A 25,826-nucleotide genomic window follows, 5' to 3' on the forward strand; every position below is an offset into this window, starting at 1 on the left:
CCTAAAACAGAGCAATAACTTGCTTCCCTGTCTTTGCTTGCAGCTCTGTTTCTTGTGTCTCTCTGGGCACTGAGTTCTCCCTTCCATGAGGAGTTAATGGGGGTGTTTTTGCTCTTTGATTCTCAAGGTTACCCATCCACCTTCATGCTGTAACTCCTCTCCCTTCCCAACAACAGCACTTGCTTTTCCTGCTCCTGCCTCTCTTCCTGCAGTTTATTTACATTTTCAGCACTGTTGGGTCCAGGTTTGTGTTGCAGAAACATTACCTGTGGTTCCAGGCACAGGAGTTCATCCATAAAGGAAGGAGTGGGGATGTTGTACTTGTCCAGCTGGGTGTTTCTGTGCTCCAGCACCACAAAATCCTCCTTGCTCCTGTGGCTGTCAGCAGGATTCCCATCAGCCAAGCCAGCCTTTCCACACTGTCACTGCTGTCCCAACAGGGCTGCCAGCTCTCTGTGGCACGTCTGGGTTTGTGTGGCTGTGCCTGGCCATGTCTGTCCTGTGCTGTCACCTCTCTGTCGTTCCTGGGGTGTGTGTCATTCCTGGAGTGCCCCAGGTTTTGTGTGGCTGCAATCCTGCCATGCCAGCATGGAGATGCTTCTCCAAGGGTTCCACCCTCAGCTGGGGACGAGTGCTGAGGATCTCCTGTGGTGTTTGTTGGCTTTCTGTGCCAGCTTTGGGCTCTGGGCTGCTGCACTCTGGGGTGGCTGCTGCCCTAATTCTCAGCCCCCTTGGGCTGTGGCTCTCTGGACCAGCTATTGCCTTGTCTGAGCTATTTCTCCAGTTTTTGCACTGGAGCTTAGCACAGGGACAGCCATGATCTAGGGACAGCCATGATCTTGTTCAGATTTTTTTTTTGTTTTTGCCCAGCAAGAAAATGCCGCTGCAGGGACCCTGCTGCCCACCCTGGAGCAGGGAAGGAGCTCTCAAGGACAGGGGAACAACAATTCTTTGTGTCATTCCCGTGCACCAGCCTTGGTTGGAGGCAATTCCTCTCTCCCTTTCCATCTTGGCAGGAGTAAAGAAGGGGCACGACCGTGAGCTGGAGGGAGCAGGATCGGGTTCTCCCTTTGCAGGATTCAGTGGCAGCTCTCACTCTGTGGTCTCCCTATTTTTAACATCGCCCCGGGGCCGGGCTGGCTCCCTGTTGCAATGGAGAGGAGGCTCTCGGGGAAACTGTGACTGTGAGAGGTGGAGTCGTGTTGGATTTGAGCATATGAGGGATGAAAGTGACACCGTGCGAGAGCCCCGGGCCGAGGGAGGGCTGGAAATGTTTCTGGAGAGCACCGGGCTGGGTGCAGCTGCAGAGAGAACATCCCTCCACATCCTTCCCTCCCACATCCTTCCTCTGGGATGTGGGGATGAGCAATCCCAAATGGCCTCGAGGTTACCTGGGCTGGGCTGGGATGGAGGTGCTCCTCCTGCCTTTCACAATGTCCTTTCCCTTTTCCTCTCCCTTTCCTTTCCTTTCCTTTCCTTCTTTCCTTTCCTTTCCTTTCCTTTCCTTTCCTTTCCTTTCCTTTCCTTTCCTTTCCTTTCCTTTCCTTTCCCTCTCTCCTTTCCTTTTCCTTTTCCTTTCCTTTCCTTTCCTTTCCTTTCCTTTCCTTTCCTTTCCTTTCCTTTCCTTTCCTTTTCCTTTCCTTTCCTTTCCTTTCCTTTCCTTTCCTTTCCTTTCCTTTCCTTTCCTTTCCTTTCCTTTCCCTCTCCCTTTCCTTTCCTTTCCCTCTCCCTTTCCCTCTCCCTTTCCTTTCCTTTCCTTTCCTTTCCTTTCCTTTCCTTTCCTTTCCTTTCCTTTCCTTTCCTTTCCTTTCCTTTCCTTTCCTTTCCTTTCCTTTCCTTTCCTTTCCTTTCCTTTCCTTTCCTTTCCTTTCCTTTCCTTTCCTTTCCTTTCCTTTCCTTTCCCTTCCCTTCCCTTTCCCCTTTCCTTTCTTTCCCCTTTCCTTTCTTGCCTTCTAACAAACAAAAAGCCCTTGGAGTTTCCCTGCTGCTGTAGATTCCTTATCTTTTAAATCTCATTGCATCAACTTCCTCAACGCCCCCTCAAGCTGCAATCAAATTCAGCTGGGCCAGAGGGGATATTTTCTGGTTAACTCACAGGTTCTTTCCCCTGCAGCCATTTCAAAGCAGTTTCAGTAATTAAAATTGACTGGCTGAATTTGGACAGTATTTCCCTGAATCCCTCTGTATCCAGCTGGGAGCTTGCTTTCTGCCCAGAGGTGTGACAGCCATGAGTGCTAAGAGAAAAAGAAAAAAAACCTGTATTTTAGCTTTGCTTATTCTTGTTTTACCTCTGCATGAACAATATTTAATATAGAACAACGAATGTATCTCAGTTATTGTCCAGCTGTGTGAGAGAAACTGGATAAACTCGTTCAGTTTTATGCTTCTTGGTGATTTCAGACTGATTTCTTGAAAGGCAGCTCAAGTCCTCCAGCATCTTCTTATGGGTTAACTTGGGTTCTGCTTTTTTGAAGCAAGTTTGGTCAGATATTATCATTCTCCCTTTGCAGTGCACAGGGAGATAACAATTAGATGTAATTCCTTTTAATGAGGGTCTGGGTCTTGGCACGGCATTTACAAGGAGGTTAAGGAGACAAGAAACTCCTGTAACAGAGAGACCATTAAAGTTTGCCTTCTGTTAATAATAATACCAGCTTAGTGGACAAAATTACTTTAAAGAGCTCGTTAAGATTAGAACATCTTCATACCTTTCTCAAATTTCTGTGGTCCTTGACAGTAAATTGTTAATGTTTATTTTCTGGCTTTTTTTTTTCTGGCTTTTTAGAGAGAATGTACGTGAAGTTTTAAGGAGTAATACTGACCAGATGGGTTTGCATTTTTTTTTAAGGATGATGCCCAAGAGGCTGTTTAACAGGTTAAAAATGTCAAAAGACTGGCACAGCAATGCCTGTGTAGTGACTAGATTCAGTTTTGGAATTCAAAAACACCAAGAAAAAGCCCTCACTTTTTGGCTCATTATTTAATTATTTGCATTTTTTCACATTTAAGATATCAGCTAGGAAGAGCTGGAATCTTCTGGCAAGAACAGCAGCTTCCTGTATAGTTCAATCAAGGCAGAAAAATCCAGCCAGCAAATGCAGAGCACAAGATGAACTGACACTGTGTAAGTTATTGTGGCAATCTGATTCATCAGAATCCATCATCTGCTTTCACTGTGGAGAGAATGGAGCAGCAGGGATGCACACAGAAAGTGTTTTAGCAGCCTGAGAGCACAATATAAATGTAGAATTGGAGCATTGGAAATTTGGGCCAAGCATTAATGGCAACACTTTGCTGCAGTGTGCTGAGCAGAGAGCAGATCCATGGAGAGGTTTGGAACTGCAGGGTGAGGAGGATCCAGGTGCAGTGTTTGCTGTCTCTGTGACAGCCTGGGCTGGGTTTCCTCCCTGGGTGTCTGTGCCAGGCTCCTCCTCCTGCTTGGACAAAGCCCCTCTGCTCCAGGTGCTGTCCTGGGGATATTCCACTCCCAGAGCTGCTGAGCCCTGTGGGTGCCAGGCTGCAGAAGAAGGGAGGAACTGCTGCTCTCAGCACACTCCTGCTTTTGGGAGAGAGCTGGACATCAACAACATGGGTTGGCTTGGAAGGGACTTTAATGATCGTGCAGTTCCCACCCCCAGTTCCCTGCCGTGGGCAGGGACACCTTCCACTAGTCCAGGTTGCTCCAAGATGCCCTTGGGCATTGCCAGGGATCCAGGGGCACCCTCAGCTTCTCTGGGCACCCTGTGCCAGGACCTCTCCACTCCCACAGGGAAGAATTAATTCCAAACACCTAATCTAGATCTACCCTCTTCCAGCTGCAGCCTATGAGGAATTTCCTGGGACAGAGCTCACTCTGAGCAGGTGTGGCCTGCCTGTTGTGTGTCTGTGTTTGCAGTGAAGAGGTTCCATCAGAGGGGATGTGCTGTGACTGCTGGAACTGCTGCTGGAGCTGCTTGAGGACACTGACCAGCCCACCTGGATGGAGGTTTGGAGTTTGGGGCTGCCCATGGGAGCCCTGCTGGAATCAGCACTAAACTGAACCTGGCTCGTTGCAGCCCACAAAGCGCTCTGCTTGAAAAGCATCCTGAGTGACCCATCTGATCCCTGGTAGCTGTGCTGGGTGAAGAGCTCCCTCCCCTGCAGAAAAGCAGAGTGCTTTGCTGTGCAGCAAATCCTGTGCAGTCAGTGCCAAGGAAGCACTTTGGGGCAGAGCCCAGCAGTGCAGGGACACCGAGATCTGCCTGTCCCTTCCCTTGCCAACCAAAGCCAGGCAGCACTGCCTGCTGGTGGCAAGGTGGTGTTTTCCTGCTGCAGGTGACACTGTGCTGAAGGAAGCACCATGTTTATTAAAGGATCACACACTTCTTCCGCAGCACAACTTCATTTTCAAGAGCACAGAAGTTTGTTCAGAGCAGACAGATGGCCTCAGATCAGCTTCTGCTGCAAATGACTGCTTGAATCTTAGGTATGAGGCATGATTCAAACCTGACTGCTAGGGGTGCCAGGAAAATAAATGATAGCTGCCAGGGTTGCAGTCTGTTGCCCAGCTAATTCCCAAAATCTCACTCCTGCTACTGAGAGCTGACAGCAGGGTTCAGAGATGACAAATGATCAGAAAATAACACAGTCTGTGCAGGCCTTTGGTCTGATCTCTGTCCAAGCCTGAAGAGTCAGCACTGGTCCTCTGCAAATGCTGCTCTTTGGTCCCAGAAGATACAGGTCACACATGGAATTTATGATTAATCCTCATTGTTAGAGCATGAATCTTAAGCAAAGGACAATTACCTTAATTAGTTCTCAGTGTTTTGTATGTGGAAAGATCCCTGCTTACCTTCCTCCCCTGAGGCCTGGTCTCTACAGGACCTGTCTGAGGTGGGTGAGGGGATATTTGTACCCCCAGGGCTGGATGTAACATTCAAACCAGTCTGACAGTATCAAGTTTGGGCCAGGAAAGCTTAAAATCTGTGCCAGGGCTTGGGCTGAAACTGTGTCAATGGCTGTTTGATACTCTGTTTAGTGTTTCTAACTTTCTTGGGTTCATTTAAGTGTTTAGGAACTGGTTGTTTGCTTTTTTGTTACAACACAGACAATGGATGCAACTTAAAATTTTTGGCTTTGGCCTAAAAGCTGTCATTGCCCAGGAGGTTTCAGAGCTCACCCCCTTTTATTTGTTTGTTAAATCTTGATTTTATTGAGCTTATCTATGCACACACGTGAAATAAACCTCATCACACAAATTCCATACCTCATTTTACACCTCTCCCAACAAAACGCCACCCCTTGGTCACACGGGCCTCCCCTGGAAGGAAAGAGCAATTTGTAGCAGTTCTTTGCCCAGCTCCTCGTGCCTGCCCCCGGCGCAGAACTCGGCCGAGAGCTCCCTGAAGGTGATGCAGACGCGGCGGTGCTGGATGTGCCTGCGGCGGATGCCGTGTTTCCATTTGTACCGCGCATCCCCGTGCAGCACCACCAGCGACCTCTGGGGCAAGAGGATGGCCACGCTCACCTCCTTCCCTGGAACCAGCCTCGGTGACAAAAAGCACTCTGTTCCCTCTTCTCCTGGATTTCTGCACGCTGATGTCTGCGTGGAAGGTGCAGGGGGGGTTAATTCTTCCTTATTTGAAATAGGAAATAATTGGATGGTGTCCTGTGAGTCGCAGGACATGGAGAGCACAGTTTGTGAGAGCAGGTTCAGGCTGACCAGGCGCTCCCCCCAGAGCCACCAGTCATCAAAGTGGGGGTCGATGGCAGAGCCCCTCTCTGGTCTGTAGTCCAGGTTACACTGTTCCACAGGTAAGAAACCACTGAGCACAGCACAGGCCTTCATCTGTGCCACAATCTTCCTGCTGAAACTTGGCAAGCCAGTAAAGCTGCCAGCTTTCAGCCTTTGTTTCTTGAAGTTCACTTTGGGTCCGTAGTCCTGTTGGAAAAGAAGAGGGAGGGGAAAGCTGGTGTAAAGGAAAAATCTAGGACAAGTCTTTTTGGAGAGGCTGTTCCTGCAGAGTTCTGTTCTCATCTCTTCCACTGACCTGGTTGCCAGGTTGCAAAAGGACTCAGTGAATCTACATTAATCTCTCTGGATTTGTAAAGTAAAACCAAATCTGAACACCCACTTCTTTCCCTTGGAGATTATGTGAACTTTAATGCTGGAACACACACCATCAAATACTGTTTATTGTAACTATCGTGTATTTTTGCAAGAAGCTGATTTTAATTACAGATAATTCTTGCCATTGATTTCAGGAAAAGCTTTCAAAGGAAAACACTTCATAAAATATCTCAATATTGTGGGTTTTAACTGAAAACAGCTTTCCTTTTCCAGAGGGATCTAAGATCAGATGTGCTTCCAAAGTCCAACCTGTTTCTTTCGGCCAGACTGTGATGGTTTCCAGTCATCTCGATCCATCAGTTCCACTATCTCACACTCTTCATCTTCACTAATGAATTCCTCCACCAGGAACACCCCTGGAAAGGGAAATGCCCAGCCAGCAAATTCCGAGTGCTCATTTCCTTTAGCTAGGCCTGTTGCTGGACAGTAAGTGAAATTATCTTCTCCCTGTGGAAATATCAACGGAAAAGGGGAAAAAAGCAGTAAGATATTTCCATTATTTACCCCTGCAACCTTGCTATTGCAGCATGAAAACTGCACAGAGTTCTTGCAGACAGAAAAATTTACAGCTGCTTTTGGGGAACTATTCCCTGCTCTTTTTTTTCAGCTGCAGCATCAATGTGCTGCTTGTTTGAAGCCAATTTTTTTTTTCCTAGTGATGTCTTTATCCTGGAAGAGCAGGGAAGAACCAATGACCCTCAGGGCCACAGGTATAAGGAGATTAATGGTGGGTATTGCTGCAGAGACACGGTTGGTCATAGCAATAAATGCTGAACGAGGAAAGTTGATGAAAACCGCGCAGGCCACAAGGCTGAGCTGTTACAAATGAACGTGAACGTAACACGTGAGGCTCAGGTGAGCTCCGGCTCTGAGCGTTGAACAATTCACAATACCCTGTGTGGGGGGCGGCCGCCGCGGGAGCTCTGCTCGGGCCCGTGCTGTGACCCTGCGGCCCCGGGGTCCCCGCTCCGGGCACGGGGGTCCCGCCATCCCCCGGCCCCGGTCCCCGCCGCCCCCCGGCTCCTCCCGCCCTCCTGCCCGCCCCTCCCCGCCCCGCCGCCCGCCCCCTCCCCGGTACCTGCGGGGGCGGAGCGGCCGGCGCGGGCCCCTCGCAGAGCAGGCAGGAGCGGATCCCCTTGCAGCCGCAGCCCGGCCCTCCGCCGCCGCCCGCCGCCTGCATCCCGCCGGCTCCCGCCTGCATCTCCCTCCCCGCTCCTCCTCCCGCCCTCCCTTCCTCCCCGGCTCCTCTTCCTCCTCCCCGGCCGCTTCCAGGTGAGGTCAGCGGGGCTGGGCGCAGGCCGCGCGGTCGGGCAGCGGGGGTGGAAAGGGGGGTGCGGGCGGACTCCCGCTCCCAGCAGCCCCCGCGTCGGGTCCGGGCTCCCCGCCGCTGTTCGGCGCCGCGGGGGACGCTGGGAGTTGTAGGCGCGGCGCGCGCCCCGCGGGGGCGCCTCAGGCCGCGGCCGGCGCCGGCCCCTCGCGGTGCTCGGTGTCCGGAGGCGGCGGTGACGGGCGAGGCCTCGGCCGGGGCCGCACCTGCCCCGCCCGGCCCGGTCCGGCCCTGCCCACGGGCGGAGCCGCGGCCTGCGGCCGGTGCTACCCCGCGGCCCGGAGGCCGCCCGGCGTGCGCGGACAGCCCGGCATCCGTGGCCTTGTCACCGCCGCGGCATCGCGTCCCGGGGCAGCTGCACGGAACGCGTTCAGGTCAGGGGATGCCCGGCCCTGGGGCTCCATCCCGAGAGCTGCGGGGGGCAGGAGGGGCCCGTTCCCTGTGCAGTAACCCCGGCGTTCGGCACCCCCGGTTACCGAGCGTGCCTCTGCAGCATCCCCGGGGCTGTGGGATGGGACCGGCCGTGTCTGGCCTTCCCTGCGGCTCCTGCCCTGTCTCGGCTGTGCCACTGTGCCAAAGAGAGGCCATGGCACGTCCAGTCACTGGTGTCACATTTTTATTGTAGACACAGAATCTGAGGGAGCTTTGGTTGAACAAGCCTGACCCTGTGCTTGGACTCTCAGGGAGAGCTCTGTCCTTTGAACAATCAAATCCCACAGAGCTGCTGTTTGAGCTGGCTTTCAGATCAGCTCTTTGTGCTTGTATTCAATATTTCAGTGCATATGATATTTCAGGGTATACGATATTTCAGTGTATACGATATTTCAGTGTGTGCAATATTTCAGTGTATACAATATTTCAGTGTATGCAATATTTCAGTGTACACCATATTTCAGTGTATACGATATTTCACTGTATACGATATTTCAGTGCATACAATATTTCAGTATATATGATATTGTGCCTCTTGCTCATCACACAATGTTGCAGGTGTTGTAGGTGTTTGCTGCTGCTCAAACCAAGCCCAAGCACAGCTCAGTGCCCCGTGTCCCCTCACGATGTGCTGGAATGTCATTTGGGCAGCACTGATCTAACACAGAAAGACAGGAGCAAGCCTGGCCTTGGAGCTCTGTTCTCTTTTATTTCCCTCTCTTGGAATCTGTGTCAGGAAGAATGGGATGCCCTGGACCAGTCATTTCATGGAGCTCTTTTGGCCCTGTCAGCACTGTTATTCCAAATATCAGCATATCCCTCTGTTTGTGTCTACTGAAACATCAGTTAATCACCAACAAGACAGACAACTCTGTTGATTTTTGTTTTTTATTCCTTGATGAGGAAATGATGTCCTTGACTGGTATGTGCTTGAATTTCTGCTGGTTAATTCAGTTTTCCAAAAATTTTGGGCAATTTGGAAGTCATCAGGCAAGAGTCTGTCCAGCTGGCCAGGCCAGTGAGCTCAGTGTCACTTTTTTGGGAGAAAACCATTCACAGCAGGTGTGTTGACTCTTACTGCTGCTTTTTGTTTGAAAGAATGTTGGAATTCCTGGAGCAGAGCCCGGGAGAGGCACAAGCAGGTCCCTGTGATGCTGTCCTGGTCCTGAGTGCCATCACTCATGGACAGCTTTCACCTGCAGCAAGTCTGTCACTCCAACAGCCAGGGGATGGATGCCTGTTGTTCTGGAGATGGATTGGATCAGCGTGCTGAGAACCTGTGCCCAATCCAATAAAAAATCTCTGCCATGTTCATTTCAACCAAGTAAAAAAGGTGGCTTCCAACACAGCAGCAAAACCAGTAGATAACCTCATAATTTTTTTTTTCCCCTCTCTTGGAGCTGTTGAAAGATTTCCTCTTATTCCCATTTGTTTTATCAAGGTAACCAGAAGACATCCTCCAGCTGACTGACTGGTGGTTCCAGCAGAGAGGTGGAGGTTAAAAATGTCCAAAATCACCACAGAACTTCTTTTGGAAAGAGCAGTTCCAAGATCCACGAGGCTCCGAAAGATCGAGACGCTCAAGTAAGTGCAGACAGGCCCATGGAAAATTCCAGATTAATTCAACCTGGCAATGGCTTTTTGTCTGTGTGTCTATCTTCCTCTAAACATTTTTTTACTTAAATGGAGAGAGTATCAAAGCACAGAGCTGAGAAGGCATTCCCAGTGCAGGATCAGTGAGCAATGGTGGCACTGCATTCTCTAATTGGTTATTGGCAGATGTCACCTTTTTTTGCCATTTCTATTGTATATTTGCTGCCATTATTTTCAAGGCTGGATCCCAATTTCCTAAGCCCAAGGTATCATCCCTACCCCCAAAGCCCTTGCATTTTTTCTAGCAATTTCTTAATGTGAATAAAAGAATCTTCCAGCATAGATTTCAGAGGGTTTTTAAAGTATTTTTGGCATTATTTCCCTTCCATTTTTCTCTCCCTCCATCATGTTCCATCTCTCCTATATTCAGTAATCCTACTACCTCAAACATTGCAGGGGGAGAGAATAAACTCTGAATCACTTAAAAACCACTAAAAACAGTTTTGTCACTCAGGTCCTTGACAGAGGTCATTGCAAAACTGTGTCCTTCCAAATATTTGACACAGAGCTGGCCAATCCAAGTGGCTCAGCTGGCCAATTTCTGGCTGGCACCTTTGTTGTTTTTGTTGCTGAAGTCAGGAGGTTTGGGTTTCACATGTACTCCTTAAAGTTATTTCTTTCAGTTTGCCTTGTGCTAAAGTAATTATTTTTAGTAAGAAACATCAGTTAATCACCAACAAGACAGAGAACTCTGTTGATTTTTTTTTTCTTGATGAGGAAATGATGTCCTTGATTGGTGTGTGCTTGAATTTCTGCAGTTCCTCTGAGTATCAGCTGCAATAATCTCAATAACAGAGTGGTAGGGAGATGTTTGAATTCTGGATTTTTGGACTGTGGCTTTCTCCATGCAGCTTTGTACTGTGATGTGTTTCAGAAAGTCTGTTTGGGGAACACCACTGAGTTTTTTTCCCCAAAAGGACACCACAGTCACAGCTCTGCAGCCAGCTGGATTGTCCTCAACCTGTCTTAGCAGCTCTGACAGGCTGGCTACACTTCTGAGATGGCAAGTGAAGGAGAAAAGTTCTTGCTTTCTGGATTTATTTGTCTCATTTATTCACACTTCACTAATATCTAGAAGCTTATTTTTTTAACTGGTCATTAGAGAAAGAGATTCTGTTTGTTAAAGGAACCCAAACTTGTGCCCTCAAGAGATGTTGGCTGGAAGCTCCCTTTGGAGCTCACCTGAATGATCTAAACAAATATAAATGACCCAGCTTATATTATGCAGTTTTCACTTTCTTACAGAGAAGGAATATTTCTTTTCCCCTCACCAATATTGTATCACTTCCCCTTTCAGGACAAAGTTCTGTTTTGGTGGCAGTTTTGGGATTTTGTTGGGTGAATTTCTACATTTACCATTGGAAGTTTTTGCAACAAATCTCACTATAAAAGAAATGGAAAAACGCTTTTTTGTGAAGTTAGTTCTTTGAAAACAGCCAGATTATCTGAGGACACACTCTGCACTTGGCATGAACTGTGAAATAATGAATGCAGTGCATTCTGTGGACTGGGTACACTGAGGGTCCTGTGTCTTGAATTGCCACAGTTCTCTTGTTGGATTAACATTGCACAGGAATAAAATACCAAACCTTTGAGAGGTGTAGTAATTTTTTTTAATATAAAATAAGAATTTTTCTGGTGATTTACTGCTCCCAGCCACCTCAGTAACCCCTAGGAGATGATCTGAGTTGCAGGTTAATTGTAATTGGGCAGACCTGAGTCTCTGATGGTGGCTGTTAGCTCAGACACATCAGCTGTCCCACACTGTGCTCACAATCCAGAATGCTGCCACCAGTGTAGGAAATGGATTTGTAAAGAATTCTTAAAACTTGATAGAAAGTTGATAGATTGAAAAACATTTATAAAGCATTGCGACTAAGAAATAAATTAGCTTTTGATGGAATGGTGTTGAGTTTTACATCTCTTGTGATTTACTATTTATTGAGGTTAATAATATAATAAAATTTTTAAAACACTTTTTAGTTATTTAATATTTATAAAAATTTTAAAACCTTACAAAATGGTTCTTCTATTGTGAGGAGGTGATAACTCAAGAGATAGTTGAGTTAACCCTAAAAAAACCAATGGTCAGTTGTACCCAGGGAGTTGTACTGGACTGAGGTGCCACCAGGTGGGACTATCTATGCTATGAAATCAGCATTTGTTTCTCCAGTGAGCTACAGATAGTTCATGGTTGTTTTTTTGTTTTTTATTTTGTTTTCAGCCTGTCCAAGCTGCAGTTGAAGACTGGAGATTTAGACCCGCGCTTGTTTTCCCGCCTGAGGCACCTGCAGAAACTTGATCTCTCTGATAATTTACTGGACAAATTTCCCAACAGCCTCACCCTGCCTGATCTGCGTGTCCTGAACTGCAACAATAACAAGCTGGAAGATGTGACTGCTCTGAAACAGTTCCCTCTGCTCGAGGAGCTGACCTATGAGAACAATGTGTACTTGACAGTGAGTTACCCCCCTCCTTGCATTAAACAGAGACAAAAACAAACAGCACTTGTGCAAAGTTCTTATACATTGTTCTTGGGCAGCAAGTGCGAGGGCATTTAGAGAGCAGCCAGCATTTGTGTGACTTTTAACCACTTTGTGCCTCTGCTTCTCAATCTGCAGAAGTGACTTGCTTAAAACAGCTCAGATATTAAAATCTGTGTCTTGATTCTCTAGGCCAAAGTCCTGTCTTAGGTGCCTTATCAGGTACAGTACCTCATGCTCATACTAAACATTTTACTAGTGTAAAATACAGGAATGACTGTGTAGAGAGGTTCTTAGAGAAATGCAGAATCACAGAATGATTTGGATTGGAAGGGACCTTAATGCTCATCGTGTTCCACCCCCTGCCATGGGCAGGAACACCTTCCATAACACCAGGTTGCTCAGAACCCCATCCAGTCTGGTCTTAAACACTCCCAGGGATGGGGCAGCCACAGCTTCTCTAGACAGCATTTGCCAGTGCATCACCACCCCCATAGTAAATTTTTTTCCTAATATCTAATGCTAGTTTTATATTCTAATATCTGTATTAGTTTTAGTGCCCTCTGTGCTCTGGAAAAGAGCACAGACTGGGTCCTCAGATGAGGGTTTAAACTTGGTGATTAGTCTGGTTTAGGTTTTGACTTCTCCCAAGAGGATCTGCTGACAAGTCAAACATCCAATGATCTATACAAGTCAAACATCCAAAACTGATTTTATTTGTGCTGCAAACAGGCATCAGCTACTCACCATCCCCACATACTTATTTGTTGTTGCACACTGTTAGTATGTGTGTGGCTCTATGGTGAACTATCTGACCCAAGGAATTCCTGCTGGAATTCCTTGACTGGAGGCAGGACAGGCCTTCCCCTGTGTTAGAGGTCAGGGATATGAGCAGAGCTCCCAGTCTTGCACTCAGGCCCAGCAGATGAGCAGTTACACAGCCCCCACCTTGTGCTAGATGTTAGCACTGACTGGAGGCTGGGCAGCTCTGCCTGCAGTTTAAGATCCCAACTCATAAAGAACATTAATTCACACCTAAAATGTGAAATACAAGTTGAAAATCTTGAGGAGATTTTACGACATCGCTTTCCCTTACTAAATATATCATTCTCATATAGGCTGTATTTTAATCAAGGACTAAAGGTAAAGCATGTACCACATATGCAAATTTTGTAACTCCAGTGTTTTTTCTCCTTCTAGCTCAATGATGATTATAAAGTAATGTTTCTTTTGCAAAATCTTCGTCTGCTCAATGGCAAGGACATAACCAAACTGGCCAACCATGTGAGGCGTGTCAACAGCCAAAAGCTCACCAGCAAGGTAAGGTGTGGGATATTTCCTTAACCTCTAAAAACCTCAAAAATAACTCAATCCTGTGCTCAGTGTAGTGACAGAGCTGCAATCAATACCTGTGGTATGATCTGAGCCCAGCCTGCAGAATGGGCCACCCAGGAAATGTCTTACAGCTGCTTTCTCTGCTCACTGCTGGCATCTGCTCTACCTGCTCTATGCAAGCAATTTGCCTTTGGTTTAAGTGACAGGAGCAGGGCCAACCAGGCCTGTGTCTGATCCTGTAGTTTTTCAGGTCACTCTGATCATCATTCAGGAATGGGAGAAGCCTGGTGCTGCCAGAACAGCTGCAAACACCTCCCCATCTAATTTAAGTTACTGTCCAGGCCCCAGGAGCAGGGAGCACAAAATCAAGCTCTGGATAATCCTGCTTTTTCCACCATTCACCAGGAATAAGGATTTGTTCTTTCTTCTTCAGTTGTGGATGTGTAGAACTCTATTTTCATTTGTCTACACAATTTAGCTCCTGACAGATTGTCTCCACAAGGCATCGTTGTGATCTTGAGCAAAATTATTGTTCAATTATGAAAAAGGTTTGGTTGGCTGTTTTTTTTTTCATGTATTACTACTCTTACCATTTGTATTCTAGTTAATTATCTTCTTAATTCCTTCTGTGTAACAGTGGAGGAAAACTCAGATCCTGAAAACTGGGATGAGTTGTGCTGAGTGTTGTCTGCATAAAACCTGTGAACCTCAAAGGGTCTCTGAGAGCTGCTCAGCCTCTTGTCCCAGACAACTGATCATGGCTGGCTGTTTAATGAGACACCAAACACTCCCCTGTGCTGTTCTTTTTGTGGTGTCTCTGCCCTGGTGTTATTTGTACCTGCCTGCCCAGTTCTTAGTCCTGTGTTTCAATGTAAAAATGTCTGTTGGGTCCAAATGCTGATGGATGTGAAACTGCCCACCAGAAACTCCAATGGGAAACTGTGCTGGCAGGTGAACATCCTGTATCAGCAGCCTTTTGGAGTCCAGCTATCTCTCTAACTGGGTCCATGCTGACAGTGTCTGCTTAGCCACACTCACTCCAGCTTGCTACAGAGGAACTGAACCACTTCTCCTTAGCTGAAGTGGTCATTTGAACATGAATAAATGAATTAAAGTGGTTCCGTCATGTAGGGTTGGCCACTTCTTAAATGCTTTCATGAGTTCTCTCGTGCTTTTCTGTTGAATAAACTCAGTCTTTCTGCCTAGGTTACTGCTCACTGGAAAAAATTCTTCAGTGACCAACTCCCTGAGAAATACACAGCTGAGCAGGTGAAGTCCATCAAGAAGAAGTTCCTGAAGTCAGTGCAGACCAACGTGGTGTATGGGCCCAGCTCACTGAGCGAGTTCACCCGCTGGCGGGTAGGTGACATCCCAGGCAAGGACCCTGCTCCTGCTCCTGCATGGGCTGCAGTGAAACACTCCATGGATTTGGGTGCTCTTGCTGACAAGTGGTATCATTTTTCTCTTTCTTCACTGCTTTGTTAAGCAGTTATCAGGTCTAAACGTGCACCAAGTTGAAATGGCTGTCATTAAATATTATTTTTTAATTCATAAGCAATAATGATACTTGTACTCATTAATCAGACTGCAGTATCCTTAATACTGAATTATTTGCAAATTAGTTTAATAGTAACTTTTATTCTTGATGAAAGAGTAAAGATAATGACAGAAGTGTAGTTACCATTTAGTTGATAACATTTGTTTTGTTTGTTCACACAATTGAGACACATCTCAATACAATTGAGACTTCTATCTCTCCTTTGTCTTGTTGTATTGCTGTGCTGTTTTTCCCACAGCTGTGTACTCTGAATGCCCATGACAAAGTGAAGTTCTTGGGTCATGTAATGTCAGCTGGGGACTCCTCCACCACTTGTGAACTTCACACAGAATAGTGGGAGCAGATATTAAAACCTCAGCAAAGAAGCTCTTTGTGCCATGACACATCAGAGCTTGATATGCTGTGGCCCTTTTGTCATCATCTTTTTCTTTTTTAACATATCCACATATTTGCTTCTCAGGTGAAAATGATTGCAGAAGAGTTTCTGGCAAACTCACTAGGTCTGGAGTTAAACTCTGATACTGAACCAGAGGAAAAGACAGATGAGGATGAGGAAGAAAGCACAGAAAGCCCCAGGGAAGCTGCAGAAGAGGTGGCTCCGGTAGGTGATGTTTCCAGTTACATTAGCAATGTTCTGTTTCCTGGAAATTCAGCAGCTCTTGTCAATTCACATTTATGACCCTTTGGTAACCACAGGGGCAGTCTCAGGCTCCAGCCTGTATCCCACAGCTCAGGTTCTTCTTTACAGCCAGATTGAAGCTTTCCCAGAAATGTGAAGGTCGAGTTGCTCCCTGAGAGAGCTTCCATTCTCATAGGGGACCAAAAACATTTCATGAGTGCAGTGCTACTCACTCCACCTCTCCTCTAGGAAGAGATATTTTAATTAGAGACCTGGGCTGATGCCTGGCCAGGCTCTGCTGGTGTTTTCCTGCTTGGAAATCACTGCAGACTGAACCCCTGTGGTCCATAGACCAGATTTGTTTTTCCACATTGAATGTAAATTGCAAATAATGAGACAGGGGAAGGGAGCTGAAAAGGAGGCTGGATGTGTGGTTTTCATTAGCTTCTGCCTCTAGGAACCCTGCAGCTCTGGGCTGTCTGATTCCTGGAACCCAGTCTGTAACTGTGGGAGGATACTTGCATTTGAATAATTAATGTCCTTGACTTACAAATTGTCTGCACATCTCGGGGAAGCTAAAAACCTTCTGTAGAACCTGACAACATGACAACATGCTTTACAGGTCACAGTAACACCCAGCAAGAGGAAAAGAAATCATTCAAAATCAAGCCCTGGAAAAAAGAGGTCCAAGACCCAGGCAAACACCGAGGAGGAAGCTGAAGTCAATCCCAGAAAATCCAGTCATGTGGAGGATGACCCAGCTCCTGACAAACCAAGAACATCAAACCAACCAGCCAAGGAGGCAACCCCTGAGCAGGGAGCTGAAGGGACACAGAAGAATGGAGAGCAGTTTCCCAAGGGGAAAAGCAACAGAAGATCCAGTCAGATGACAGGGGAGCAGAAAAGCCAGGAGCAGGACAGCAGTGTGGTTACCTTGACCCCTGTGAAGAACTCCAAGCGCAAGGTACATCCAACAGCCCCCTGGGACTGGCTTGGGGCCTCTTGCTTTAGAGTGGGAGGAGCTGCCTTCAGGTTTCTTCAGAGCTCTGCACAGCTTGGAGCTCATAGTTGGCCAAATATATTGTGAGTTTTGGTTTGGATTTTTTTTTTTTTTTGTCATTGTTTTAAATCTCTCAGAGGCATCAAGGGAGAGGAGGAACCCCCCCAGGAGAGCCCAGTGGATCCCCTCTGGGGGATGGATGGACCAGCGCTCCGAGGTGGTGCACTGCAAACCCGTGCTTAGAAATGGGACTGGCAAGCCTTGCTCTCAACTCAGGGGCTGCATGGGGAAAGGTGTTTCCCCCTCAGCTCAGGCCAGTGGGGATCTAAAGGGTTTTCCATGTTTCTCTGCTGTAGGAAATGGGGTTCTCTGCTGGGGTCTGCTGGGCACATCTTTGCTAAACAGTTCCCTGCTGCTTTAGGAGTCTTGAGCATTGTGGCACCTTGGTCTCTCCTGTTCTCCATAGCACAGACAGGCTGAAAAATACTTGAGTTTAACTCAGATTGCTGTGTTCAGCAGAGGGTTCTGTCAAGGCAATCACAGACCAACCGTGTCAGGGGAATGAATTTTCTAAATGTGGATGGTTTATTGTAGGAGGATGTCAGTGCAGAGCCATTGCATTTTCTTCAGTGTCACAGTAAAGGCAACAGCCGCGAGGATTTTAAAACACAGCTCTGGTCCTGTGTCTTCGAGCCAGTGATAGACTCTGGAGCCAGGAAAGGTGAGCTCTTAAAGAGGTTTGCAGGATTCCCAGAACCACCTGGCTCTGGAATCCCAGCAGACTCCATGCCTTAGACCCCTGCTCCTTCAAGCTGTAGTCTCCGTTGTCAGGAAGAGACTTGCTTACGTAAATTCTCCTTTGACTTTGAAAACAGGAGACTGGGAGAGCACCAGGCAGTGATAAACTGCAGTCTTCATGTGTTATCCCTGAACCTGGGAACTTCCCACCCATTATTTTCCTCTTTCAGATCCCATTGTGAGCTCCTCCAGAACCGTGGCAACCTGTGGAGGGGAATCTGTCTGTCTGATTGATTGTGAGACAGGGACAGTGCTGAAAAAGTATAAAGTGGCTACAGAGGTGGGTTGCAAGTGGGAAGGGTGAGCACTGAATGGGAATACCAGAGCCTGTAATAATTACAACACCAGAACCTGTAACAATTACAATTACAGGTGTTAAGATGAAGATAGATAATAAATATTGCTTGTTATCCTTTTAGCCTGGTTTGGGTTTATGTTTTTATTAGTTTAGGAGATTAGCCTGCCAGTCCTCACACAGATGTGTCTGGCTGCTGAGCCTGCTTGACAGCACAGAGGTATAAAATCCTCTTTCTGTAGTTTATGTTCTTCTGAGAGCTGTTTGGAGTTTTGATGCTCCATCTTAAATAGTCGTGCCATTCCACCTGAGTAGCACTTGTGACAGTTGTCTTTTCTCTGAGCTAACAGCCACCACCCTGCTGGCTGTTCTCTGTTGTCTGTCACCCCAGCCTTGTTTTCCTTGTGCCCCAGGAGTTCTTCAGCGTTGCATGGACAACCCTCACGATGGTGCTCAGCGACAGCCGCAAGAAAGCTCACAACATCCTGGCAGCTGCAGGGAGGAGAGGCATTGTCAAACTCATCCACGTGGCAGCTGACTTCTGCTATGGAGAGATAAAGGCTCACAAAAAGCCCATTGCCACTGTCTGCTTCAGCCCAACCCAGGAGACCCACCTCTTCAGTAAGTCTGCCTCGGAATGCCTGGGTTTAGTTGTGATGTGGAAAAGTCAGGGCTTCCTTAACAAGGGGAATTGTCACCAGGACAGGCAGGGACACAGGAACAAAAGACATGGACAGGCATTAGGGAGAGAACATTGTGACTCTCCTGTGACAGCAGGAACAGCTTGTTTCAGCCAGAGCCTGCCTCTTTAGCTGAGGTGCAGCAGCTCCTGTTTCTCCCTTGGTGGCTCTCAGGGTGGCTGTCACACACACATTAGCCACAAACAAGCCCAGTAGTGGATCTGTTCCACAGGGATGAGTAAGAAGAATGGCAGAGCAGGCAGCTGGGAGCCAGGCAGTGGCAGGGCTCTCCTGCAGCACAGCAGCTTATTATGGGCTGTGGGGTTTCATTTTATCCAACAATGTGCTTAATTTACTTTGATTTTTTTAATGTGAACTCTGTGCCTCGACAGAGATTTCTATTCAGGTCCTGATGTCAAGGAGAGCTTTGCCACACACAGAGGCTGTGGCTCATGGACTGGTAATGGACCATCATGTTACAAATTGTAACTGCATTGCCAGGCTGTACAGTGAGCTGGGACAGAGCCATTCAGGCCACACCTGCACCCCAGAGCACATTGTTTCTCTTGCCTACAATTACCCACATCCTGGAGTGGTTAAAGTGCTACATGAACCATTAAAAGTGGAATTTTTTTTTAGAATAGGGGATACTTTTCAAGAAGAAGCTCAGGAATGCCAAAAGCAGAAGCAGAGGAAAGGATTAGGAGGGTGGTGGAAGGGATAAGGAGGTTGGTGGCACAGCCATTTAATGGTGTGGACAGCAAGACTCGTTATATTTCATAGAAAAATTTAGAGTAATTAAGGGAGATTCTTTGCATCATTTCTGGGGAGGGGACACCAACAAACTCTGAATTTGAGGGCTGCTATCTGATGAGGGTCCAGGTTACTCAGAGTAATCTGTTAGAACTGTTTCTGCTTCCAGTGTATCAGCTTGGTGACATGTTTCTCACCCTCTGTGAGTGCCTGACTTTCCCACTGGGAGCTGCTGTGGATGTGAACACAGTAAGCCATGGATACATGAAATAAAGTGATGTCTACCTGAGAGTAGAGGTTGGAGCTCATATTTTAGATTCCACTACAAGCCCTGACCAGAAACAGGCTCAGAGGGCCACTAACTAAAGACCTTGTGAAGCCACAACTCAGTGATGGACACCAGGAAACAAACTGTTTTATCTGCCCCTCTTAGAGCACAGGATAAGAACACTAAACACTGACTGTGCATGTGTGACAGTGTTGGGAAATGCTGGGCCAGGAGCCTCAGGGAGTGCTGCTGTGCTTTAATGAGCTCTCTGGAGCCTTAGAGGGTGGCTGTGACTCAGACAGAAGTGCCAGCTAGCAGAGAAGAGCCAGATGAGCAGTGGTGGTGTCACTACCTGCTTCTCTTCTGTGTCCCACAGCTGCATCCTATGACAAGCGAATTGCACTCTGGGATATTGGGATTCCAGACTGTGACTACAATTTCAAAGCAAGGTAAAGGTTCAAAAACCAGATGTGGCCAGTCCAAGAGCCTGTAACTATCACAGCACCACTTAACTGCTTGTTCTCTGCTTTTTTTTTAGCCAGCTGCTGGTGCTGGAAACAGCCTCAATCCCCCTCCGGATTGCCCTGGTCCCCACCTGCCCAGAGCAGTACCTGCTGGCAGGCTGTGAAGATGGCTGTTTTGCCTGGAATATAAAACTGGATAAGGGACAAAAAAGCAGGTGAGAAGCACAAGCTGGGAATGTGCATTTGCTTTCCAGAACAATAGGATAGTCCTAGCAAAGGTTTGATTTTTAACTGAGGAGGTCTGAGCAAAAGCAGCACATCCTATCAAACTTAGAACATCTTCCCCTTCCCAGAGTGGCCAGAAAAAATAGGAGCATGTTACTCAAGGAGTGTTCACGGCTTGTGTTAAAGCTGCAGGTGTTGCAGGCTGCTGTGCAGGAAGGCTGGCAGGAGTGTAATCCAATACCCCAAAAGTTAAGGGTGTGTCATCTCCAGGCAGTGTAACAGAGTGTAAACTTTTGGATCCATTTCCAGTCTCACAGTGAGGCCTCCCCTGCTCCTGGTACGTGAGGTAACCCAGGAAACTGGGACCCTGTGGGAGCTCAGGACAAAATTATGAGGAAGAAGCAAGCAAAGTCATGCCCTGCTGACAAATATCCTGATCCTGATGGAGTGCAGCAATCTCTTGAGCAAACAGACTTCTGCTGTATAAGTAAACCCAAGTGACCAAAAGTGTAAACTCAACTTGGAATTCACCTGAGCTTGGCAAGAGACTCACAAACACACACAGATTTCCTTCTGGGCTCTGCAGCCAGGTGCCCTTTCACTGCTGGCTGTTCAGGGTTTGGCTGATTTCACCCTTCCCCCCTGCTCTAGGCCTTTTGAAGCCATATTCCAGTTTCCTAGTGAGGAGAGCTTGACAACGTCTCACAGGGTTGACGGTTTGGCTTTTCTCAATGATGATGTGGTTGGTGAGTATAAACACAACAGCACAATCCCAAAAACAGTGGGGCACTTCAGCGTGTGCAGGGTGAAGCCAGCATGACAAGCAGAGGGGCTGAAAGGAGTGTGACAGCCTCTTTACCTTCTGGGGGGCTGCACAGGATGGAGTTGTCACCCAGAGTCACTTGTCTTTCCCAAAAATGTGCTTAGAGTGCACACCTATGCTTGGACAGGACCAGAAATCAGCTGGACACATCCCTGAGTGCACACATGGCCAAGCAGTGCCAATGTGGAAGGGGGAAAGAGTCTCTTTCTGCTCAAGGGCTGGTGGCAACAGGGTATTTTTTAGGGGAACTGTGGGTTTCACATCATGGGCTGGCTCCTTCTGAACAGCTTATGCTTGTTCTGCAGCTCAGGAACATAAACATAGCACTGAAAATCTCTCTGCAACCTCCAGTTATTCTGAAATAAGGTAAAGCACGTGCAAACAGTTGCTGCTGGATCAGATCCCATGGCTTGAAATCCATATTCTGGAGGGACCACCTCTGTCTCAATGCATTTTCCTTCCCAGCAGCTGCCACAGCCTCTCCCTTCCTTTCTTCCCTAGTTTCCAAGAGCTCCAAACCAGGATGCATATACTTGTGGAGCTGGAGTAAGTCTTTTGATGCCAAGGGAAAAGGATGCCAGAGGACAATGTCTGCAGTTATCCTGGCTGAGCTGGAGTGGTCCACAACAGACATGTCCTACCTGACACTCAGCACCTGCCCAGGTAGGAGCACTCATTTCCTGGGGCCATGGCTCTCCTTTGATCCATGGGAGTAGCCTGGAGCTGGAGGCAGAGGCCTGGAATTTCAGAGCTCTGCTCTCCCCTCTGCAGCTCTGCAGTGCAGCTCCAGCAACAGCTGGGTGGAAATAACAGTAATAAATAATTACAGCTGCACCTTCTGCCTGATAAGGGGGGACAGTTGAGGCTAAGGGGGTCTTTCTTGCACAGGTTTTCAAAGCACAGAGCTCAGGAGTCACTGGGATGCTGGGTGCATCTGTGGGATGCATCAGGGATGTCACACACTGGGCAGCTGGGTTTGGAGTCTGACAAGGAACAAACAAACCTGATCCAGTCAGCACTTCCCAAAACGAAGTCAGGAGAATCCCAAAGCATTTAGCACTAGCTTTTCTACACTAAAGAGAGCTGGTTTATGTTCAAATGAATTTTTTCAGAGTAAGGTAAATTCATATTTTTGTGCCAGTAAGGGAACTTTGCTGAAATGTGGCACCCTCCATTGGGATCCTGCAGCTGTCCTTTACAGCAGAACAGACTCCCAGCTCCACACCTGTTTCCCAGCTTTTTCTTCTGCTCTCACAGCAAAAGAATACGTGTTCTGTGGGGATGAGAAGGGCAGTGTGTGGATGTACAACCTCTCCACCTACACCTCGGGCTGGGGCTCTGCGAAGGGAAAGCGCTCGGAGCGGAGGATCTCCCCCACTCAGGTAGGGCTGAGCTGCTCTCTGTGCCTCCCTCCAGCTGATCCCATTCTCCTGAGCAGGCCTGTCCCAGAACATGCCTTGTGTTTCCACAGATGACCCTCACAAACAATTAAAGCAATCTCCAGACTGTGGCCAAGGCCATTCGCTGGGGACAGGAATGAGAAGCTGCAAAGCAAATCTGTCCCCCCCCTGCAGCTCCTCCTAAAACAGCCCTAAAATGTGGTGAGGAGCACAAATCACAGGTGTGCAGGCACCACATCCCCCAGGGAGGAGAGGGAAGCCAGAGTGAACATTCCCTGGCAGGAAAGGCCTCACTGCTCCCCTATGCTCACTCACCCTTTTCCTGCCCAGTATTCCCTCTGGAGACAGTTCTCTTTTGGGCAGTCACTGTCCCCTTGCCTGTCCCTCTGAAAGGACAATCAAACACGCCAAAGGCTCTCAGCCACTGCTCTGCAGCTACATTCCACAGAGTGTTCCATTATTTCTTCCCTGAAAGGGTTATTCAGGTGTGGGAAGGAAGTACCATCCCTGGAGGTGGCACCCTGAGTGACAAGGTGCTGCTCAGTCACAGGCTGGCCTCAATGCTCTGGGAGCTCTTTTCCAACCTCAACAATTCTGTAATTCCTCAGGTTTTTTGGAAATACATTGCTCAGCCACCAGTTATTCCTCTGGGGCTGAAGTGCAGCTGATTTCACTTGTGAAACCCTGTCCCTTTAGGAATATCCTACAGCTCCAGCAGCCTCAGGAGAAGGAAAAGCCTGTGTCCCAGGTCCCCATGTCCCCCTCAGCCACATCCCCCCCCTGTGCTGTCCCACAGATCCTCTGGGGCTGAGGTGATTTCCCTTGTGCACCAAACCCTGCTCCTTCAGGAACATCCCAGAGCAGGATGAGCCTGTGCCCCAGGTCCCCATGTCCCCTCCCTGTGCTCTCCCACAGATCCTATGGGGCTGAACTGATTTCACTTGTGCACTAAACCCTGCCCCTTTAGGAATATCCTTTAGGAATATCCCACAGATGCTATGGGGCTGAACTGATTTCCCTTGTGCACCAAACCCTGCTCCTTTAGGATCATCCCAGAGCTCCTCAGGAGCAGGAAGAGCCTGTGCCCCAGGTCCCCATGTCCCCCTCAGCCATGTCCCCACCCCTGTGCTCTCCCACAGATCCTCTGGGGCTGAGGTGAAGCTGATTTCACTTGTGCATGAAACCCTGGCCCTTTAGGAATATCCTTTAGGAATATCCCACAGATTCTATGGGGCTGAGGTGATTTCACTTGTGCACCAAACCCTGCTCCTTTAGGAACATCCCAGAGCTCCTCAGGAGCAGGAAAAGCCTGTGCCCCAGGTCCCCATGCCCCCCTGGTCCCCATGTCCCCCTCAGCCATGTCCCCTCCCTGTGCTCTCCCACAGATCCTCTGGGGCTGAAGTGATTTCACTTGTGCACCAAAGCCTGCTCCTTTAGGAACATCCCAGAGCTGCTCAGGAGCAGGAAGAGCCTGTGCCCCAGGTGCCCATGTCCCCTCCCTGTGCTCTCCCACAGATCCTGACGTGGCCGGAGCTGCGCGTCAACGGGGAGCAGCCCCCTGAGATCCTGGTGAACAACGTGGTGGCAGACCCTGCCTTCACCTACCTTGTTGTGCTGACCAGTGTGAACATTACAGCCATCTGGAAGAAATCCTAGTCCCCTGTGCCACTGCTCCACCCCCGTGCTTTGACCTAGTGCAGTATTAGTGACTGTTCCCCATGTGCCCATCAACGTTTTCTAGAGCAGCTTTATGTGCCAGATGGAGAAAAAAGAAAAAAAAAAAAACAAAAACAAAAAACAAACAAGGTAAGAGTTTGTTAAACTCATCAGTTCATTGTGAACATCCGGTTCCTTTTACTGTAAGTTTTCACAATTTGTGCATTTGTTTTATAGAAATGACACTTAATAAAACAAAATACCAGTTCAGCTGGCAGTGCCTGGAATTTTTGGCAGGAAAAAGCAGAGAGTTCATGTCCAGCTGTCACTGAGCAGCTTCTCATGCTGGAATCCTACCCACAGCAACCTCCCCAGCAGCCCAGGACAAATATTTGCCTTAAAGCTCCAATTAGAAAACTAAAAATCACTTTAATGACTTATCCACCAAATCCAACATGACATTTATCCTCTTGGCAAAGTGCCTGTTGGCTATGAAAAAAAAAAATTAAAATATTGCTGTCAAAAATTAAACAGAAGTGGGACAAGGGGGAAAATATTTGCCATGAGTGGAGGTTTAAATATTTCATCCAGTAACAGACATGTCATTCTGCCTCAGAAGTAACAGTCTGCTCCATTTTACTCAATTCCTTCTTGTTTGTCCTTAATTGCAACCTGGAAAGCAAAAGGAAAAATACACATGCTTAGAGAGGAGTTGTTACTGGGCTGGATGTTGGTGTTTAATCATTCCTGTGAATCTTCTGTGAATCACAACCACCCACAATGGAAATCTCTACAGCAACCAGAAAAATAATACTGGAATTAAAATCAACACTTATTTACAAATTGGTGCCTTTTCCCAGCACATCAGAGGTACTATCTCAGTCTGAGTAAGATTAAATCTTAGGATTCAGGGGCTGAATCAATAAATAAACTGAGCAGAAGTGATGAGAAGTGAAAATACATGCCCAGAGTTTTGTCAGAAGAAGTAAAAAAAAGAAAATAAAAATGCACTTAAGAGCAGCCAGGCTTTGACAGCAGCTGAACAACACAAGGAGGGTGGCTTGGATTAATTCATAAACCTAAACCCAGCAGCTTTGAGACACACACCAACATTACAACAAGGCCAAAGAGTTTTCCAAAAGGAAAAGAATGCCCTTACCCTGAACCTCTCCTCCAGGAGGGAGAGCTCACTGATCAGGTCTGTGATGGCATTGGTGAAAGCTTCCTGGGGGCTGTAATCTGGCGTGGTTTGGACACGGATGATGATTTTATGTTCCAGAGGGTGTGGGACCTTGTACCCTGCAAACAGCACCTGGGGGTCTTTGAGCAGCTGCCTGGAAGGGGAATAAAAACCCCAAAGAGTGAAATGAAGGGCAGGAAATCCCCAAACCTCCCCCGAAATCTCCTCCCCGCCTCAACTTACGACTTGATGATGTTGCCGAGCGTGTGGTCCTCCTTGTTGATGGTGAACAGGCAGGCGTTGGGCACCTTGGTGTCCTTGTTGATGGTGATCCTGGGGATTATGGGATACAGGGATGTCAGCGAGCCGTGCGCGCTATAGAACAGCGGGGGAAAGCCCGGCATTCCCCCTCCCAGCTCTGATTAGGGTTTAATTACTCGCCCCCCGGGTTTAATGAGCCGCCCCCGGGTATCCCCTCACTTTTTCTCGCCCTCGAAGAGCAGGAAGGACTCGAAGGCCGGAGGCGCGTTCATCCCGCCGTTGCTATGGCGGCCGCTTCGCTTCCGCTACGTCACTTCCGCCATCTCCGTGCTCCTGGCGGCCCCACAGCGCCCCCAGGCGGGCGGGAGGACCCGGAGCGGGCAATGGCGACAGCGGGAGCGGGGACAGCGGGGCCGAGGACAGCGGGGCCGGGGACACCGGCACAAACACGGGCGGCTCCCGCCTCAGAGCCACCGCTGCGGCCAGCGGCGGGGCCGGGAGGAGAAC

General features: G+C 48.2%; 3 protein-coding genes and 1 long non-coding RNA gene across 5 annotated transcripts; 2 read left to right on the plus strand and 2 right to left on the minus strand.

The window, feature by feature from the left end:
* The first annotated feature begins 1,718 nt into the window (after positions 1 to 1,718).
* LOC134427950 (uncharacterized) lies at positions 1,719 to 5,547 on the plus strand. Its single transcript, XR_010030276.1, has 2 exons — positions 1,719 to 3,124; positions 3,816 to 5,547. It is a non-coding gene; the product is annotated as an uncharacterized LOC134427950 (long non-coding RNA).
* Positions 5,133 to 7,310, minus strand: ALKBH4 (alkB homolog 4, lysine demethylase). The gene is made up of 3 exons (XM_063174163.1): positions 7,188 to 7,310; positions 6,359 to 6,556; positions 5,133 to 5,920 (listed from the first exon to the last, which is right to left on the minus strand). Exons 1-3 carry the CDS (start codon positions 7,308 to 7,310, stop codon positions 5,285 to 5,287), a joined length of 957 nt encoding a protein of 318 aa, XP_063030233.1. The 3' UTR covers positions 5,133 to 5,284.
* Positions 7,270 to 24,148, plus strand: LRWD1 (leucine rich repeats and WD repeat domain containing 1). Of its 2 annotated transcripts, none has more exons than XM_063174162.1 (16): positions 7,270 to 7,381; positions 9,310 to 9,452; positions 11,746 to 11,980; positions 13,205 to 13,324; positions 14,546 to 14,698; positions 15,358 to 15,498; positions 16,139 to 16,480; positions 17,111 to 17,237; positions 17,485 to 17,594; positions 18,023 to 18,230; positions 19,687 to 19,759; positions 19,849 to 19,989; positions 20,651 to 20,745; positions 21,324 to 21,485; positions 22,080 to 22,204; positions 23,738 to 24,148. In XM_063174162.1, exons 2-16 carry the CDS (start codon positions 9,373 to 9,375, stop codon positions 23,876 to 23,878), a joined length of 2,253 nt encoding a protein of 750 aa, XP_063030232.1. In that variant the 5' UTR covers positions 7,270 to 7,381; positions 9,310 to 9,372; the 3' UTR covers positions 23,879 to 24,148. The 2 variants fall into 2 exon arrangements, with proteins under 2 accessions (XP_063030232.1, XP_063030231.1); XM_063174161.1 differs by lacking the exon at positions 7,270 to 7,381 and adding an exon at positions 7,725 to 7,810.
* POLR2J (RNA polymerase II subunit J) lies at positions 24,036 to 25,666 on the minus strand. The gene is made up of 4 exons (XM_063174164.1): positions 25,539 to 25,666; positions 25,302 to 25,391; positions 25,038 to 25,212; positions 24,036 to 24,550 (listed from the first exon to the last, which is right to left on the minus strand). Exons 1-4 carry the CDS (start codon positions 25,589 to 25,591, stop codon positions 24,515 to 24,517), a joined length of 354 nt encoding a protein of 117 aa, XP_063030234.1. The 5' UTR covers positions 25,592 to 25,666; the 3' UTR covers positions 24,036 to 24,514.
* Positions 25,667 to 25,826: the final 160 nt, after the last annotated feature.

Source organism: Melospiza melodia, chromosome 21 (assembly GCF_035770615.1).
Source record: "Melospiza melodia melodia isolate bMelMel2 chromosome 21, bMelMel2.pri, whole genome shotgun sequence".
Taxonomy (NCBI): domain Eukaryota; kingdom Metazoa; phylum Chordata; class Aves; order Passeriformes; family Passerellidae; genus Melospiza; species Melospiza melodia.